Source organism: Lynx canadensis, chromosome A1 (assembly GCF_007474595.2).
Source record: "Lynx canadensis isolate LIC74 chromosome A1, mLynCan4.pri.v2, whole genome shotgun sequence".
NCBI classification, from domain to species: domain Eukaryota; kingdom Metazoa; phylum Chordata; class Mammalia; order Carnivora; family Felidae; genus Lynx; species Lynx canadensis.
Window position 1 is genome coordinate 24101260 of NC_044303.2, and position 18550 is coordinate 24119809.

The following is an 18550-nucleotide window of genomic DNA, read 5'->3' on the forward strand; positions in this document are numbered from 1 at the left end:
GAGAGGAATCAAAACCCAAAGCTCTTCATCTCAGGCTTCCTAAACTGGATGGGAAGTTTGGAGGTCTGGGCCAGACCAGATGGGAAAGGTGGAACTGCAGAGAAATTTCTAGAATCCTAGCAGCTCAAAGAGATGGTGGCTAAGACAGGAGGGAGATCCTGAAGTTTAGCTCAGTTTAGAAAAATGAGTTGCTAGTTGGGGACTCTCTGTGTCCCCTCCTCCACAGACACTGTGAGAACCAGAGCTTATCCACCCTCTGTGACACCTGTGTGACTGGATCTGAATCCAAGGGGATTGCATCTGACACCCATGCTGAGATCAAGACCCTGCTTGATCGATGGGCTTAGGAACCAAAACAAAAACGTGATTGAGCCTTGTGATGGAAATAGTGTCAATCTATCAATGCAGGACCAGTGACCCCAAGAGCAAAGCCAAGATAAGAAGCCCATAAGAGATATGAATAAAGAAGAACCCCAAATAAAGTTTATTTAAAGTTCCAAACCTGTGCCAAGCTAACTGAATAATGAAAAATTTGTCTAGCCCAGAGATATGTGTTCTCTGGCTTGTATAATGTGTATTTTTTTTTAACTGAACCTGATTGTCCTTAGACACTTCCCAGGTTACCAAGTACTGTTCTATCTATCACCTTATACCCCACAACATGGCTCAGTTATATGACCACGCTAGCCCCACAAACATTTCACAGGTACTGGTAGGTAATTTCCAGATTGGCTCGTTTTAAAATATTAAATAGTTGAACGTATGCTGACCACAGAGATGGCAGAGAAAAGAGAACAATCACAGGAAAAAAGATGAACATAGGAAAATGTCAGAAATTCTAGCATCGCCATCTTTGGGAGAAGCATCTCCCAGGCCCAGCTCAGTTACAGCAGCTACAAATCATGCCATATAAAGGTCAAGTTAAATGGGTTCTTGACATATTTGTGGCTGCCTGTCTCTTTCAACTAACCTTTCTATATTTAGGGAAATTCCCAAGAAGCAGAACTCAAATTCCAAGCCTTCCCTATAGCTAGAACATTGGCTCATCGCCTAGATTCACCCAAATAGCAGTACCCTGGCAAAACTGTGATGTAGAAAAGAGCAAAGTGAACAAATAGGTGAGCAAACCACCTCTATTTTTGCCAGCATGGAGGTGGCTAAGGTGTCCGGCTTCCAGCAGTTGCGTAATTGAGTCCCTGATGTAGAAGTGGCATTGGTGAGGCAAGACCTTCTGTTGTTGTCGCCCCTGGTGCTCAGAGGACAAGGAAAACAGACATTTCCTCATCAAACCAAATTTGTAATGCAATTTTACTCCTGGAATTTTAGCCTGGAGCCCAGCCCTGTCAAGAATTCTTTGAACTACTCCGTATCATTTTATTAAACTCATTTTCTGCTACATCAGCCCAAATCAGCTTCTGTTGCTTCAAACCAAAGTACCCTGACTGATAAAACAAGCAACGGCAGACCCTCCTTTCATTGGGGGTGCCTTGGGAGAAAGCCAATCACGCTGATATCTGTGAACCTTAACACCTGTGAAAGAAACCCCAGATTTTGTAAGGCCATCCTTGTTCCCACAGAGGAAGTACGCAGTAGAAATCTCTCTTTATCCTTGCTCTGTGAATCCTAGCATGTACTTTCTAAAGCAATATCATATTACACACCTGTTACTCAGTACTCCTGGCAGTTGACTTAATTGTCACCATTCACAGAAGAGGCCATTAAATTTTCATCATTTGCTAGTCAGTTATGGAAAATTACAGCTTTGAGGAGTCCATTATCAACCATTCTGGGCGATGGTCTTGCTCTACGAGGCCTCTAGGTAAGTGATAACCAGGTTCCATATTAACAGACTTCTACATGAGCAAGCGAGGCACAGATTTTTAAGCTAAACTGTAAAGACGACATCAGGCTGGTTTGGATTTCTATGACATCCAAACAAGGGGCATTGGAGGTCTCAGCTACCGAAGGGATTTTTAGACAGAATAAAGAACTCAGCACATTAAGGAAGGCTGTGGAGCATTCTTCTCTATGATTTCCATCTACTAGACAATACTGTATTTATTACCAAGAGAACAGCAATTTTCATTGTCCCTCATGGTAAGTTGTTAAAGGGGATACTATTAAATAATAGAACATTCCCCATTTTAAAGGTGAAAGATCTCACAGGGATTAAGTGGCTTGCTTAAAAGTCACAGGGAGGGGCGCCTGGGTGGCTCCGTAGGTTGGGCGTCCGACTTCGGCTCAGGTCACGATCTCGCGGTCCATGGGTTCGAGCCCCGTGTCGGGCTCTGTGCTGACTGCTCAGAGCCTGGAGCCTATTTGGGATTCTGTGTCTCCCTCTCTCTCTGACCCTCCCCTGTTCATGCTCTGTCTCTCTCTGTCTCAAAAATGAATAGATGTTAAAAAAAAATTAAAAAAAAAAAGTCATAGGGAATCCAAACGTGGGTTTTCTGATCCCAAGCTGATAGTTTTCCTCCTACATCAGTGGGATTTCTGGGGATACCTGAGATGCTTTCAAGATGTCCAAGAAATTGATACTATTTTCATAACAACAAAAACAAGAACAACAACAGTACTAATATCCAAGGAAAAGAAATCACTATCTCAAAGAGATATCTGCACCTCAATGTTTGTAGCAGCCGTATCACAATAGTCAAACATGGAAATAACCTTAGTCAAACATGGAAATAACCTAAGTGCCCAACGATGAATGGATGAAGAAAATGTGGCTTGTATATCTATATCTATAGATAGATAGATAGATATGTGTATGTATGTAGATATAGATATAGATATAGATAGATACAATGTGACATTATTCAGCCACGAAAAAGAAGAAATTCCTGTCATTTGTGACAACATGGATGGACTTTGAGGCCATTATGCTAAGTGAAATAAGTCAGAGAAAGACAAATACCGTATGACCTTTCTTGCATGTGGAATCTAAAAACATCAAACTTCTAGGAACAGAGAAGAATGGTAGTTACCAGGAACTGAAAAGCGGGGAAAATGAGGAGGTGTTGGACATAGGGTACAAACTTTTAGTTATAAATAAGTTCTGGGGTTTCCGAGGTACAGCATGGTGACGACAGTTAACAAAACTGTATTGTATATTGGAAAGTTGCTGGGAGAGTAGAGCTCTAATGTTCTCACCATAACAATAACAATGAAACGGGAATTGTGTGAGGTGAAGGATGTGTTAACTAACCTTATTGTGACAAATACGTCTCAATGTATAGGTGCTTCAGATCATCACACACTACAGCTTAAACTTGCACAATGTTATATGTCAATTATATCTCCATAAAGCTGGCAAGAAATCAGGTGTTATCTTCTCTTTTCCCTTTCATCCTTTTATAAGGGTATAGTGGAGTTTTCTGGAGGATATGTTGTATGTGATATAACAGACTAAAACAGAAGCGTCTGTGAGAATTCAGCTGTGTTCTATTAAACCAGCCATAAGAGAAACTTTCAAAACTACAAAATAGTGCCATTCTTCTATTGACATTTGACATTTGCCATTCTTCTATTGTTCTGGAAAATATCATTCTTTTCCATAAAAATGTTATTTATGTTGGGGCGCCTGGGTGGCTCAGTCGGATGAGCGTCCGACTTCAGCTCAGGTCATGAGCTCACAGTCCGTGAGTTCAAGCCCTGCGTCGGGATCTGTGCTGACCGCTCAGAGCCTGGAGCCTGTTTCAGATTCTGTGTCTCCCTCTTTCTCTGACCCTCCCCCACTCATGCTCTCTCTCGCTCTCTCTCTCTCTCTTTGTCAAAAATAAATAAACATTTAAAAAAATGTTATTTATGTTAACATGGAATGGGTTTATTAGTTTTCTTTTTTAATGAATTGATATATCATTATTTTAAGTGCCCTCGGTTTTCATTTCTAATACCACAAATATTTATAGGTATAATCCACAGAAATAAAGATTCTTTAGAGTCCTTTGTCATTTTTAAATGTGTAAAGGAGTCTTGAGACCAAAACATTTGAGAACTGCTATCTCTCATTATAGCTGCCTTTAAAAAACAAGAACCCAGGGGCACCTGGCTGGCTCAGTCAATTAAGCATCTGACTCTTGATCTTGGCTCTGGTCATGATCTCACTGGTTCGTGAGTTGTAGCCCCACGTAGGGCTCTGCATTGACAGCATGGAGCCTGCTTGGGATTCTCTCTCTCCCTCTCTCTCTTCCCCTCCCCTGGTCATGCTCATGCACATTCTGCCAAAATAAATAAATAAACTTTAAAAAAAAATCCAGGCTAAATACAGATTTCCCTTGATTGTATTATTTTTAACCAACTGATGCCCCTGTTAAACCTAGTTTTTCTGCTTACATCTCTGTGCCGTCTTTCTCCCTAGTCTTGGTTTGGACTGAGGAGTTCATGCGTGACAGCAAAAAGTCTTGGAATGGAAAGCAGCGATTATAGACTCAAGCACCTCCTTCCTCTCAAATCCCTAAAGTACCTACTTCACTGTATATTCAATTAATATTTGATTAACGGGTGGATAACTGAAACTGATTGCTAACACAGAGAGGCCTGCTTGATGCCTCCGAGAAGTAACATGTGTGCTTGCTCCTGAGTTCACAGGTGCATGCCAAACACAGCAGAACTCAACCCAGCAAGGCCAGGTGCACCGGGGTCCTGGGTGCACAGCAATCATACACCTGTTTCCCCCATCCAGATCATACTGCCATCCGGATTCTGTTCACTCACAGGACATGAATCAGCAACTCGTCTCCTACACAGCTTTTTCCCCCGGAGACAGTAACCCACAATGAGTATCACATGCTGAGCTCACACATCCATCCATCTTTATCCATGTGGCTGCTTTTGTCCCTTGATCTCATTCTTTTTTTTTTTTTAATTTTTTTAATGTTTATTTATTTTTGAGACAGACTGCAAGTGGGTTAGGGGCAGAGAGAGAGAGGGCGACACAGAATCCGAAGCAGACTCCAGGCTCTGAGCTGCCAGCACAGAGCCCGACACGGGGCTCGAACTCACGAGCTGTGAGATCATGACCTGAGCCGAAGTCGGACACTCAACCGACTGAGCCACCCAGGCGCCCCCTCTTGATCTCATTCTACTCCACACCACTGTCTGTCTAGATTAGGTGTGTGTATTTTATCTTAGGAGATAAAGATCTTAGGCTCCATGAAGGTTCTCAAAGGCCTTTCGAGGTACCCAAGAGTCTAGCATAGCACTAAGTAAATTATAATCACTGTCATCTCAAAAGTTTACAAAATAGTTCAGACACATGGCCCCACTGTTTTCTCACCAAAGCCCTATATGTAAATTACGGAAGGTCCTCTGTTTATGTATCTGCACCTCACAGAGGGAGGCTTCAAAGTTAAGCAACCTAAGGTCACACAGTCGGTGACTGTCAGCCAGGGCGCACGCGTGCCTCTTGGGGTGGCCCAGTCTGTACTTACCTCACTGCATCAGGCTCTTATTTGTCAACACACACTCATTCAGTCTATATGAAAGAGAGCTTTGAGAAAAATAACAGCCCTACATCCAGACTATGAGCCAAAACATACAAGAATAAGCCCAGGTCTCCTGATTCCCGCTCAGGCACTGTATTTTACAGCATCTTTCCCCTGGTGATTTTAGCTGTCAAAGTAGTCAGTGCACGTGCTAGTTAATCTTATATGTTCTTCTCTCCGAAAAGTACACAAATTATTAAGTATCATTGCAATACCCACTTTCCTTCTTTCTGCCCTCAGTGGCTAATTGGGAAGCCACATTTTATTGTGTTTTCCCAGCGAAAATGAAGGGAAACATTATAAAATAATGCAGTAAATTCAAGCTGTGTCACTAAAGTTGATTATTATTCCTTCTTTTTTTTTTTTCCTCCCTTTCACTGACTCACTCATCAATCCCACAAAATGCTGGAGTGGCTTCCAGTAAGTAAAAGATACCCCTGCCATTAATGAGATTATCGCCCCGTGGGTGAAATGACACTTCCAGAGAAAAATTCTAAGGTATTAGAAGTGTGAATTAGCACAGCATAAATTATTTATGAAGGTGATGAAGGAATATAGACTAAAAGAGCTCTTATTACAGGGAGAATTTTAGGAAAGCTTCATACAGGGCATGTCCTTAAAGAAAGATGTCATGAGATATATCTTAAATGTAGGGAGTGGTTTGGGCACATAACCTCCTTCTGCAGCCCCCCAAACCCAAACAATCATAGAGTCAAAGCAAAAACAGTATGCTTCCTCTGCAAATGGAGCCACAAAATGAGGTTATTTCAGTCTCCCATGCCCAGCCAGATGCCACCCGTAGGGCCCTGCTACAGAGACATTCTGGAGCCCCCAGTGGTTGGTAGAGTATTTCAGGAAAGAGGATGGAATCAGAACGTGTATTTACAGTACACGTTCCCCCAGAGGAAACACGACATGCCACAGATACCACATCCTCTCTGACCTGCATCCCTGAGCTATAGCCTGTGTCTTCTCTCCTGTGACTGCTTTCCTTTCCAAGGGCCACGCCCCCAGGGTTCTTCCCGGCTGTGCATCTCTGTGCCACTACAACTTGGGCTTGGATTATTGGTTAACCGTCTGAGGTGTTACAGGTACAAAACAATGGGACCTCTCTCATTCTAGCAGTGGCACATTGCAATGTTCCAGCAAGCGAGCCACTGGGAAAAGACACAGGTGGGAGCCGGCAGATTTTGAGAGTTCTTCAGATCATATTATGTGATTGGCTGAGAAATCAAGCTATATGTAACTCCATTCTGAATCGTTCAAGAGATGGCATAAAGAAGAGAGAGACCGCCACATGACTATGTCAAAAATTGACAACGTTGAATGATCACATTAAGGCCAGATCACAAAGACCTTGTAGGATGGGCTCAGTAGTTGGTAATGGCTTGAGCATTAGGGCAACTGTAGTCCTTCATTATGTCATATGATAAATGCTGCTTTGGGAAAGTATAAGAGAGGCTAAGGGAAGGAGAATTGACAACCTGTGGGCCTGGATTATGTGGTCACCTGCTGCAAGCCAACTTTCCAGCTACCATCCCTGTGGCTGAACACACTCTAGACCAGAGTCTCTGAAATGAGACGACGTCACATGTGAGACCCATTCCCCATGCTTTCAGAAAGAATCGCTACAAGATCTTTTAAAACAAATGGAGGAAAGGATGTGATACTTTGAAGATGAGGTTTAGTAATATGGAGCAGAGATTATTTTTTTTTCTAAATAAACCTCTGTTTGTGAGCATATTGCTAAAAGAAACTTTTCCATTGTTGGTGAATAGTGTAATATCCGCTTATTTAAAAAAGGGTCAGTGGATGACAAGTTGAAGAATTTGAGAAGTTTCTCTACGAATTGTGATTCCAACAGCAAAATGAGGCTCTGATCATTTATCCACATGCCAACGTATCATTCAGATTCTATGTAGGATACATAACACATTGACGGGAAAAGATGGTACATGGAAGTCAATCTGCCTTGGAAGGAAAGACATGATGGGCCGCCAGGTGTCACAGCGACAGCTGACAATCCACATCCTGCAAGTCAGAATTCAGTCCCTTTACCTTTCAATGCAAGATCATCATAGTAAAGCACAACTTCCGGGCTATGAAACTGAAAGGAAAAGGAATGAGGGTCTGAAGAGCAAGAGACCATCTTTCCAGGAATCCATGACAGGGCAGTTGGGACAGTGGCTTTCGGTAGTTCCCGACTGGCTATACTTCAGGGAGACTGAGTATTTCTTCCGAGTATCTCCTATCTCCTGGGACAGAACACAAGCTTTAAGCCTTTGGGGGCATTTAGCCATAACAGTCAAACTATTAAAACAAGGATGGGTAGCTTTATACAATAACTCACGCAACACATTTTTTCCCCCAGATAACTCATAGCCAAGTTGAGGGAGGGGTGGAGGCAGGCTTCTTTCCCTGGAAACTCTCCATCATTTCTCCATTTGAGGTCAGCCCGAGCCTTTTGGAAATTAATAGAGTTGTTTAATAAAGGCAAAGGGAGCAGCTGTAAGACTTTCCTCTATTTACTCTTCTTTCAAAATAAAGACATTTGTACTATGCTTTTCACCCTATACATCCCAGGTTCTCAGCACTAGTTGCATATCAGGATCACCCAGGTGTTCTTTTGTTTGAGTAACAATGTTCATGTGGGGTCCGAACATTACCATTTTCTAAAAGTACCAGTATCAGAACCTCTGGGAATGGTGCCCATGCAATGTAATTTTTAAAAGCTCCCTAGGTAATTCTAATATGCAGCCAAATTTAAGAATAACTACCATACTGGGGCGCCTGGGTGGCTCAGTCACTTAAGCGTCCGACTTCGGCTCAGGTCATGATCTCATAGTTCGTGAGTTCGAGCCCCGCATCGTGCTCTGTGGTGACAGCTCAGAGCCTGGAGCCTACTTCAGATTCTGTGTCTCTGTCTCTCTCTGCCCCTCCCCTGCTCATGCTCTGTCTCTCTCTGTCTCAAAAATAAATAAAACATTAAAAAAAATTTTTTTTTAAAAGAATAACTACCATACAAAAGAGGAAACTAGGTGTTGATTATAAGGATTTTAGTTTTAGAATAGCTGTCTGACTTCAAAGAATAATGTCTCACCAGAGGAAACTTTGACCTTGAGATTAAAGAATGAAAAAAAGAAAGTATCAAAATACAGAGAATCATTAGAGTGTGTGTGTGTGTGTGTGCTCTTGACACAGGGAAGCGATATAATTTAGTGTTTATTAACTGCCTTGGGGCCTGGAACTTTTTTTGATAATCTGTGTCAAAAAGTAAGCACATATATGAAAATTGTGCAGATTTCAGAAACATCACAGACTTCCTGAAACCAATGTTAAGGACCTCTGGTATAGTCGTAGACTTTTGTAGCTACTCTTGTAAATAAGCAAGTAGGAAAAAAAAATCATCCATAAGAAATGAGAAATTTACATAGGAGTCTGGATTTTGCCCCTAAATTGCTATGAGTGTAAATAAATCACCTAAGCTTGCTAGCCCTCAGCTTTTCCACAAACTGAAATTTTTATCTACCCATAGGACAGTGTGGGTAATGTTTTTACGATTTTGTAAAAAAAAAAAAAAAAGTCAAGAGTGAATGAATACATGTGAAAGTACTTTGAGAAGTTATGATTTATTATTAGAGATATTAAGAATTAATCTAAAAAGAAACATAATTTCTTGGGTAACTGACATGTTGATCTAGCTCTCACTTTTATCTGTCTGGTCAGCAGACCATAGATTACAAGAAATTTAGCAACTCTTGAACTTTACACTTCCTATTAGAAGGATGAGTCCCAGCCCCAGTTGCCCTTAGATACCCCATCTCTCTCTCTCTCTCCCTGCCATATGATGACTATCCTGCGGTATTCACGAATGGCGCTTTCTGTCAAACTGATAGTAAAGCCATTCGTATTACTGGAGAACATTCGGTGTGAGTTAAAATACAAAGGAAAGGAAGTGGTTCCAGAGGAAATGAAACCCATGAACCAAAATTCAGTCTTTTTCACAAAAGCCCTGAAGTATTTGTTTCTTTCCCCTCTACCCCCCACAAGACCTGAGTCCCTGCGGACTCCATTGTCGTGTTCCCTATCAGAGGATCATACCTAGTAAGGCAACCTTCTTATTTCCCAAGGAAACGCTCCTGCAGAAGCACACTCAGTCCCAAGATATTAAAGCGTAAAAAGCTAGGATTAAGAATAAAGCTTATCTTTCACAGCCAGTGCTCCAGAGTTAAGGCCATTCACCAGACCATGGTTAGATGTTAACCAGAGGTGCAAACTTAATGTGCAGAGTAAGCAGAGGCACCCTAAAACACGACACCGGCCCAAGTCTTCATGCTCCTGGGTGTCAGTATTTCCCATGCATTTCATTGTCTGAATTTTAATGGAAAAAACAAAATGGAAATGTGCATGGAGGAGCCAGTACTGATATTGAATCTTGACTGCTATTTACCACTCCTCAGAAAAATATATTAAACAAAATGCAGAGTCACGTAGTTTAAGCTACTGTCTATTTGTTCATAAAGGAAAATGCTTTATATGCAGAAATTTCAAGTGAGAGGAGATGTCAGGTCTCCAAAAGCAGCTATTATCAAACAAAGCAGCCAGAAAATTAATGCACTGCAGATGGCTGTGACCGCAACCTTGGATACGAGCCAGTGTCTTCGTCTCTCTTGGTAGGAGAGTTTTTGAACTCTCTCCTACCCACAAAGCCTCCTTAAATGTTCTAGTTCTTTGACATAAAATTCTTTCCCCTCTTTTACAGAGTATTGCTTTAACTGTCTAGTTTTTCTTTCCATAAACCCTTGCTGACCTTTACTACAAGTGAGGCACTAAAAAAGAATGGTAAATTGACAATAGTCAGGGCATTCGTGTTAAATGTAAAGAGGAATGGGCCATTTAAAGAACAATCAGGTTGATTCTCCTCCTCCAAATCAAGGTCCCCCTTCCAGACAGCCTGCCTGTGTCTTCGTTCCATATCCAATTTATAAAGAGGTTTTTTTAAATTTTTTTAAATGTTTATTTATTTTTGAGAGAGAGAGAGAGAGAGAGAGAAACATAGCACAAGCGGGGAAGGGGCACAGACAGAGGGAGACACAGAATCCAAAGCAGGCTCCAGGCCCCGAGCTGTCAGCACAGAGCCCAATGTGGGGCTCCAACTTACAAGCTGTGAGATCACCACCTTAGCCAAAGTCGGGCGCTTAACCAACTGAGCCACCCAGGCGCTCCTTGCCATATGCATTTTAAAGTGGCTCTTTATCCCAGGCAGCTAAAAGAGGGAATCTCCACTTTGTAAAATGGCTCCATCATCCCTTTATCTCCCTGGCTACAGAAGTTGAGCCATTCTGGAGGGTGTGTGTGCTTTTGTTCTTGCCAAACAAGTACACTCATCTGACTTACAAATGACTGAAGAGTTTTGTGTTTTAAGTAGTACTTTATTCTGGTTAAATGAGAATTGCCACTTATATAAACCACCAACCAGGCTGCAAACAAAATAGGGCAAAAGACTCACAGTAGCAACTTCCTTTGCATTAGGAAAATGCACACCCAAGAGTTTAATAACAAAACCACATACCTTTTTACACAGTTGGTATTTTGTTTATGTGTATCATGACTAATAGTAATGGCTGCAATTCATCACAACAGAAAAGCAATCAACCGCTCTAGCTGTAGAAAATTAAAATTGATTGGGGCGCCTGGGTGGCGTAGTCGGTTGAGCGTCCGACTTCAGCCAGGTCATGATCTCGAGGTCCGGGAGTTCGAGCCCCGCGTCAGGCTCTGGGCTGATGGCTCAGAGCCTGGAGCCTGTTTCCGATTCTGTGTCTCCCTCTCTCTCTGTCCCTCCCCCGTTCATGCTCTGTCTCTCTCTGTCCGAAAAATAAATAAACGTTGAAAATTAAAATTGATTGAGACCTTTTGTCTACCCTGGCAGAAGCTAATAATTACATCATTATTAACAATATAGCCAGTAGCCAAATTTTTTTAACTTCTTTTGGTTTAAGACAAAATAGAACAAAATCAAGTTAATGTATTCAAGTTGAGTGATTCTGTGGAGCAGGCTACTCCCATGTTGATCTACCATTGGCAAAACATCCACTCTGGACTAAGGACTGTCCTAGGTGTTTGCACACTGGATTCATTTTATCCTCCCCACATCCACGGAGGCACGTTGGTGATAGATGAGGAACTATGAAAATGAAGTAACCAGCCCAGGAGCACAGAGCCAGGACACAGACTCAAATCCAGGGCCTGTCTCACTCCAAAGCCTCCATTCTAACCAATGAGCAACTACACTGTCGAACAAAGACCTTCTAGATGAGTACAGGAAACACCTGTCACAGGTACATACTCAAACACCTGGAAAACAAAACATTCTTCTTAGAAACCATCTCTTAATTTTTGTGATCCAGAGTTTTCTGAAGGCTAAACAAAACTGGTATGTTCCACCTTCCAAGAATACTGGGATGCCCCGGCATGGACAAGTGACAAATACTTGTCAATTAAGTTTGTGAAGATAATGGCAAATGCCACTGAGAAAGACTTGCATTAAACATTAACTCAAGCTAGTGTCCCCTCCTTGCAAGGATGGCCAATGTGAGGTTAGGAGAGTCAGGTGCGTGGTTGGATGGAGCTGAACTGTGTTCTGAGTATGCACAAACTAGATTACAGAGCCTCAAAAGAAGTTTTCCCAGATGGATAGAAGAGTCCAACAAGCAGCAGCTCCCAAATCTGAAATGAACCTGTGTTCTTGGCTGGACTGTGACCATTTATTAGGCTCTAACTGATGGTCAGAAGCAGTGAGCAAGATGCTCCCTGTTACACAGCTCTGAGGGAGAGGGTAGGAAGAAACTTTGTTCTGATGTTCTCCCAGGGTGCCCCTGTGGCATCAACCCTTCATGAAAGAAGCCACCTTAAACTAAGTTATACAAAGTAGTTATTTGATTCATGTTTTCTCTCCTTCCTCTCTCCCTGACTCTTCCTTTATGGCAATCACATGATTGTCTTGGTCTGTCCCAGGCCAGTAGAGGAAGACATTCCCAGTCCCCCAAAACTGCACAGTGGTGGTAGTGGCCGGCTCAATCTCCCTTAAATAAGGTCCTACATCATGGGGGAGAAATTAGCACCATTAGAGGCCAAGTGTTCCTTTAACTCACTTTGTTCTCTCTTCTGCCTAACCCCTGTGCCTAAGGGAGCTGCATGGGTTCTCTAAATTTCAATGATGGAACAGTTGACCATGGGCTAGTGTCCCCATGTATTCTCTCATCTCATACCTAACTCCCGTATTTATCAATAAAAGAAAAGTTTGTGGCTGCTTATGATTTTGTATTCCACCCTTATGAATGTTCTACTACTAAAAACATATAACGATTTTTATGGACCAATTGGAAATTTGAACGCTGATTCCATATTTAAAAATATTAAGGAAATATTAAATTTCTATTTAGGAGTGGGAATGATACTGTAATATTTGGGGTTTCTTAAAGAATGCATAGCTTTTGGGGCGCCAGGGTGACTCAGTCGGTTAAGCATATGACTTGGTTTCAGCTCAGGTCATGATCTCACAGTTTGTGAGTTTGAGCCCTGTTTCAGGCTCTATGCTGACAGCATGGAGCCTACTTGGGATCGTCTCTCTCTCCCTCTCTCTCTCTGCCCCTCCCCTGCTCTCTCTCTCTCTCTTTTTCAAAATAAATAAATAAACTTTAAAATATAAAAGAACGCATAGCTTTTATATCTATATATGAAAATATTTACAGATTGGATGATATGCTGTCTGGGATTTGTTTCAAAATAACATGGGAGGAGTTGTAGCAGGTGGGAGTATGGGTGAAACAAGATTGCCCTTGAATTAATTATTGCTGGAGCTGGGTAATGGGTTCATTGTACTAGGTTTGTTTTGGTTTTTCGGTGGTACTTTTTCTGTATGTGTGAGAACTTTTTGATAGTAAAAAGCTTTTTTAAAAAAGAATCAAAATTAGCTAGATTTAAAAAAAATAAAATATAAAATATAATTGGTGACTTACTTTAATTCACATTAGGAAATTATATTTTTCAAAAATACTTTAAAATATGTGCAATTTGCATGATTGAATGTTAAATGGAATAGGAAGATCTAAAACTGCACATAAAATACTGCATAAACATAATTATTTACACATGCATATAAATGGAAGAAAAACTACATAAAATGTGTATCAGAATTTTCCCTGGCTGGCAAGAATATATATTATTATTCTTTATTGTTACTTTTTTCTATTTTTCAAGTGTTCTGAAAAGAAAATATGTTTACAATTTCATAAAGTTATTTTTATAAACTATACTCATAATGTTAGGGGAAAAATAGTTACAGAACTGAATGTGAAATTCAGTTATAAAATGGGTGTGAATGGGGTGTGTGTGTGTGTGTGTGTGTGTGTGTGTGTGTGTGTATCTAAAATAAATAGCATCATATTGTTAATAGTGATTATCTCTGTGTGATATCATTGGTCATTTTTATTTTTGTTTGACTCTCTGTATTTTCTGCAATTAACAAGAATTATGTTATAATCAGAAAAAACATGAAAAATTAAAGCTAGATTTATCGTACTTCTTTATAAGTAAAGGACTATCTCTATAGGGCAAACAACATACAAGTTTAAGAAACCATGCATTATATATAGTAAATATATATTATATACATTAGTATAATATTATCACTACATATAATGTCACTACATATAACTATATATTATAACCATATATTAAATTTTATATAATAACCACATAATACCTGTAAAGACAGGAGACTTTTAAATTCTCATTGAAGGTATATGTTGAGATTTTAAACAATGTTAATACAGAATCCTTTGCACAGCCACCATGATGTAGCGATACTCACAGACGATTCCTTCATAATCATGTTTTGTTTTCTGTCCAACTCCAGGGATATCTATGCCAATACCAGTCTTTGGACTACAGGATGATTCCAAGGTCTTTAAGAAAGGGAGCTGCTTACTTGCTGACGATAATTTCGTCCTGATCGGCTCTTTTGTGTCATTCTTCATTCCCTTAACCATCATGGTGATCACCTACTTTCTAACTATCAAGTCACTCCAGAAAGAAGCTACTTTGTGTGTGAGTGATCTTGGCACACGGGCCAAACTAGCTTCTTTCAGCTTCCTTCCTCAGAGTTCCCTGTCTTCAGAAAAACTCTTCCAGCGGTCAATCCACAGGGAACCAGGGTCCTATGGGAGAAGGACTATGCAGTCCATCAGCAATGAGCAAAAGGCCTGCAAGGTGCTGGGCATTGTCTTCTTTCTGTTTGTGGTGATGTGGTGCCCATTCTTCATCACGAACATAATGGCCGTCATCTGCAAAGAGTCTTGCAACGAGGATATCATCGGAGCCCTGCTCAATGTGTTTGTTTGGATCGGTTACCTCTCCTCAGCGGTCAACCCACTTGTGTATACACTGTTCAACAAGACCTACAGGTCGGCCTTTTCACGGTATATTCAGTGTCAGTACAAGGAAAATAAAAAACCATTGCAGTTAATTTTAGTGAACACTATACCGGCCTTGGCCTACAAATCTAGTCAACTCCAAATGGGACAAAAAAAGAATTCAAAGAAAGATGCCAAGACCACAGATAACGACTACAGTATGGTTGCTCTAGGAAAACAACATTCAGAAGATGCTCCTACAGACAATATTAACACAGTGAATGAAAAGGTTAGCTGTGTGTGATAGACTGGTTGCCATAGCAACCATGGAGGGCAAACTGGGCAAATTTTTACCTATCTGGGGGAAAAAAAAGACAAGGGGAGACTGGAAAAAAAATTAGGCCGATCTAGTAGAACCAACAATAATATTTATATGCCTCATTTTATTCTGTCAATAAAAAAAAAAAGGCAGGGTTAAAAGACACAAAATGTGCACTTCAAAAATGTTCTGACAGCATTTCAGCTGTGAGCTTTACGATGCTTATTTTTAACATTGTAAATGATATACATCTTTAAAACAATTAGCTTTTATTGTAAAATTATAATGAGGCCATAAATAAGTCTAAATTAACTTCTATTCCAAGTGGAAACCTTGCTCCTACGTTAGTTGATGGCATGAGTTGGTTACCTATTGCTGTAAATAACAATAGCTACAAATAGTGAGAAGTTGGGTGAATATAATATAATGACCTCTTAAAGAAAAATCCTCTTTAAAACTTATGCTACATATTTTGAACAACAACAAAAAAGACACTAACGACGGTGTTATGAAATCTGTATTGTTAAGATAATTAAATGAAATACTTGACAACTTTTTCATTCCTGCTTTTTCACAGCTGTCATTTTGAAATATTCACAAAGTTGCTGACATTTGCTGCATTTCAACTTAATTCTTCAAAGAAGTGAAAAAGTTTTAAAATGTTATTTAATAACTACTGCTGCTTTCTCTTCTACTATTTGTGCTTTATTCTGAATTTCCAATGTGGTCTTGTTTAGTGTTTCTTCTCATAGGTAAACTATCAAAAGGATAACTTAACATTACCAAATACATTTCTAGAAATTGCTTCTCCTAAACGACACCATAGTGGTGTTTGGTAACTCGCTCTTTAATGACTGCACCGTGCATGCGCTCCGTTGAGCAGTAAGCAGTATTGATGTAACTGTGTCAAGATTGAGGAATAAACTCAGGTTTTTGGCTACTGCCAGCAGTACAGTCTTAGGAGATCTCTGTAAAATAAATGCAGGTGACTTTCCCATTGGCACCCATCAGGTAAATTGATGCTTTCTGATCAATTAATCTCTATTATTTGCCAAAATTGTTCAGCTTTGGTCTCACGATCATCTACTGAGTGTACATTATCTGTGAAGAAATTTCCTGGGTACTGAGGATATAAAAATAATTAAAACAAGATCCCTGCTTTTAAAGCAAATGACCTAATTGGAAGAGTCCTTGTCAAAAATATTAATTAACAGACATTTTGAGAATTGGTTCAAACTATTTCCTTCTACGTAGTTCAGAAAAAGGCTTGTTTTGACCCTGAGGGTAATTTTCTCAGTAAGTTTCCTGATTGGTTGTCGATGAATATCAACCAAATGACCGAGAGGGGAAATACTACATGAGGTCAAAATTTGTAACTAGTTTAGAAATATACACCTCAATCTGGGCCCAACCTATGACTACCAAAGTTTGGAGCAAAATTTTGGTTCATTTCCATAAAAACTAACTTCTTTATTACTTACTAACACTGGACTCCATAAAAAAAAAAAAAAAGCAATAATATAATGCTATGTAAAAAAGTTTGCTAAAGAGAGAAAGACTAACAGCAGTTAATTCACCTTGACGCCACTCGAGATTAAATTACATATCCTTACTAAAATAGAAGTTAGGTATGAGATTATAATACTGAAGCATTTCTATTGAATGAAAAATAGTGTTTTGCACTAAGCCATTTGAAAAATATTATGGATTTGAAAACTAAAGAATGTGGGAGATGCCACTGTGTAATTTGGAAATGTATTAAGACTATCCAATTATGTCCTTGTAGATACATTGAAAGATATGTATTTCAAAGCTAGAATTTATAGTAAGCCACTTGTATCAAGGCTGCATTTGAACTGAACTACTTTAATGATTACACCATACTAACTGATAAAACTACAAATGTTAAAAAATCTCTTCTCTACTGTATTTTGCCTTAGTTTGTAACTCTGCACATCTCATTAAATATTAGAGAAAAAATTCCAGATTCTATCCCCATACACTCAATCTTGATCAGAATGAACATAAATACTGCCTGACAGATATCTTTTGACTACATATATATTACAAATGTGTATGTGTTTTCTTTCCATAAGTATCTATTCAAGTGTATATAGACAACCATGTATCTGCGTACATGTACAGACATGTTCTCATGCACTTTATTCGATATTTATATATTTATATGGAGAAAAAGCAAGAAGTCATTAATGAAAACCTCCAATATATACACATGTGTGCATGTTTGTATCCTGTCCATTAAAATGTGAATTCATGTTCTAATGTTTCTATGACCTTCCATTGCGGTCAAAGGCAGATTAAAATGTAACAGAAGTATCAGCTCTTTAAATAAACTGGAAATTCACCTGATTTTATGGGAAGACTTTAACACAATTCTGTAAGGGTGGTGAAAACAATAGCCCTTATATACAGTTGAGTGATCTTGAATAAAATGGTACCTTTGGGCCCTTTGTTTAGTCTAGGGACTTTCTGACTACTAAGGATTTCAAAAATACACCCCCGGCCCCAGTGAAACACGGTGCTTGAATGATTTATGGATCTGTGATTAAAGGACTCACTCCTAGTCAATACTATTAAAATACAGTGACCAACCTTACTCTACTTTAAGTTGAATGGTAGATTCTTCTATATTTAAAGAAAGGAATTAAATGCCATACCTAATTAGGGGAAACACTCACTTTAGACATACTTAATCTACTTGGCCACAGCGGCACCTCATGGTCATTTTTTAAAGTGCTACTGTAGCCAAATTGAACTAAGTTACTGTACTGCTTTTGGCAAAGGGTGCTTTTCCCATTTGCGCATCTATGAAACATGTTCATAAAGTGTTAAATTATTCTGTGCCATATATAATAAATACGGTGAAGATTATTTTGTGTAATGATTTTAATCAAGGTAATTCTAAAAGATTTCAAGAAAGAAGGAATAATTATCAATAAAGTCTACTCAAAAATCAATGCAATTATGTGAGTCCATAGTTTTGTCTGCCAAAGGGAGTGACCCACACCTTTCAGATACTCACACTAGGAACTCCATGTATCATTTAGATATTTTGAGAGAACAAAGCCTGTTCTTCTGAAGTTCAGTGACTCAACTAGGACTTACCTGCTTATGATTCAGCTTCCAGTTATCTGCAGCAGAGACACTCCACATTTGGTCACTCTGTCTGGTTGCACACAGCCCAGAAACATAGAGAACTGCTGCTGTAACCCCAACACATGCACACAGGTACTGATGGCCACGTGTGTACAGGCATACCCCAAGACATGCACGGGTGCATTCACACAAACAGTACACACGTCTTCACAGGA

General features: G+C 39.8%; 1 protein-coding gene across 1 annotated transcript in view; it reads left to right on the top strand.

Annotated features, from left to right (window-relative positions):
• HTR2A (5-hydroxytryptamine receptor 2A) overlaps positions 1-18110 on the top strand; it is a 60533-nt gene extending 42423 nt beyond the window's left edge. The window contains exon 4 of the mRNA XM_030310697.1: positions 14404-18110. Coding sequence (XP_030166557.1) covers positions 14404-15203 — 800 coding nt within the window. The 3' untranslated portion in view covers positions 15204-18110. The remainder of the gene's footprint in view (positions 1-14403) is intronic.
• Positions 18111-18550: the final 440 nt, after the last annotated feature.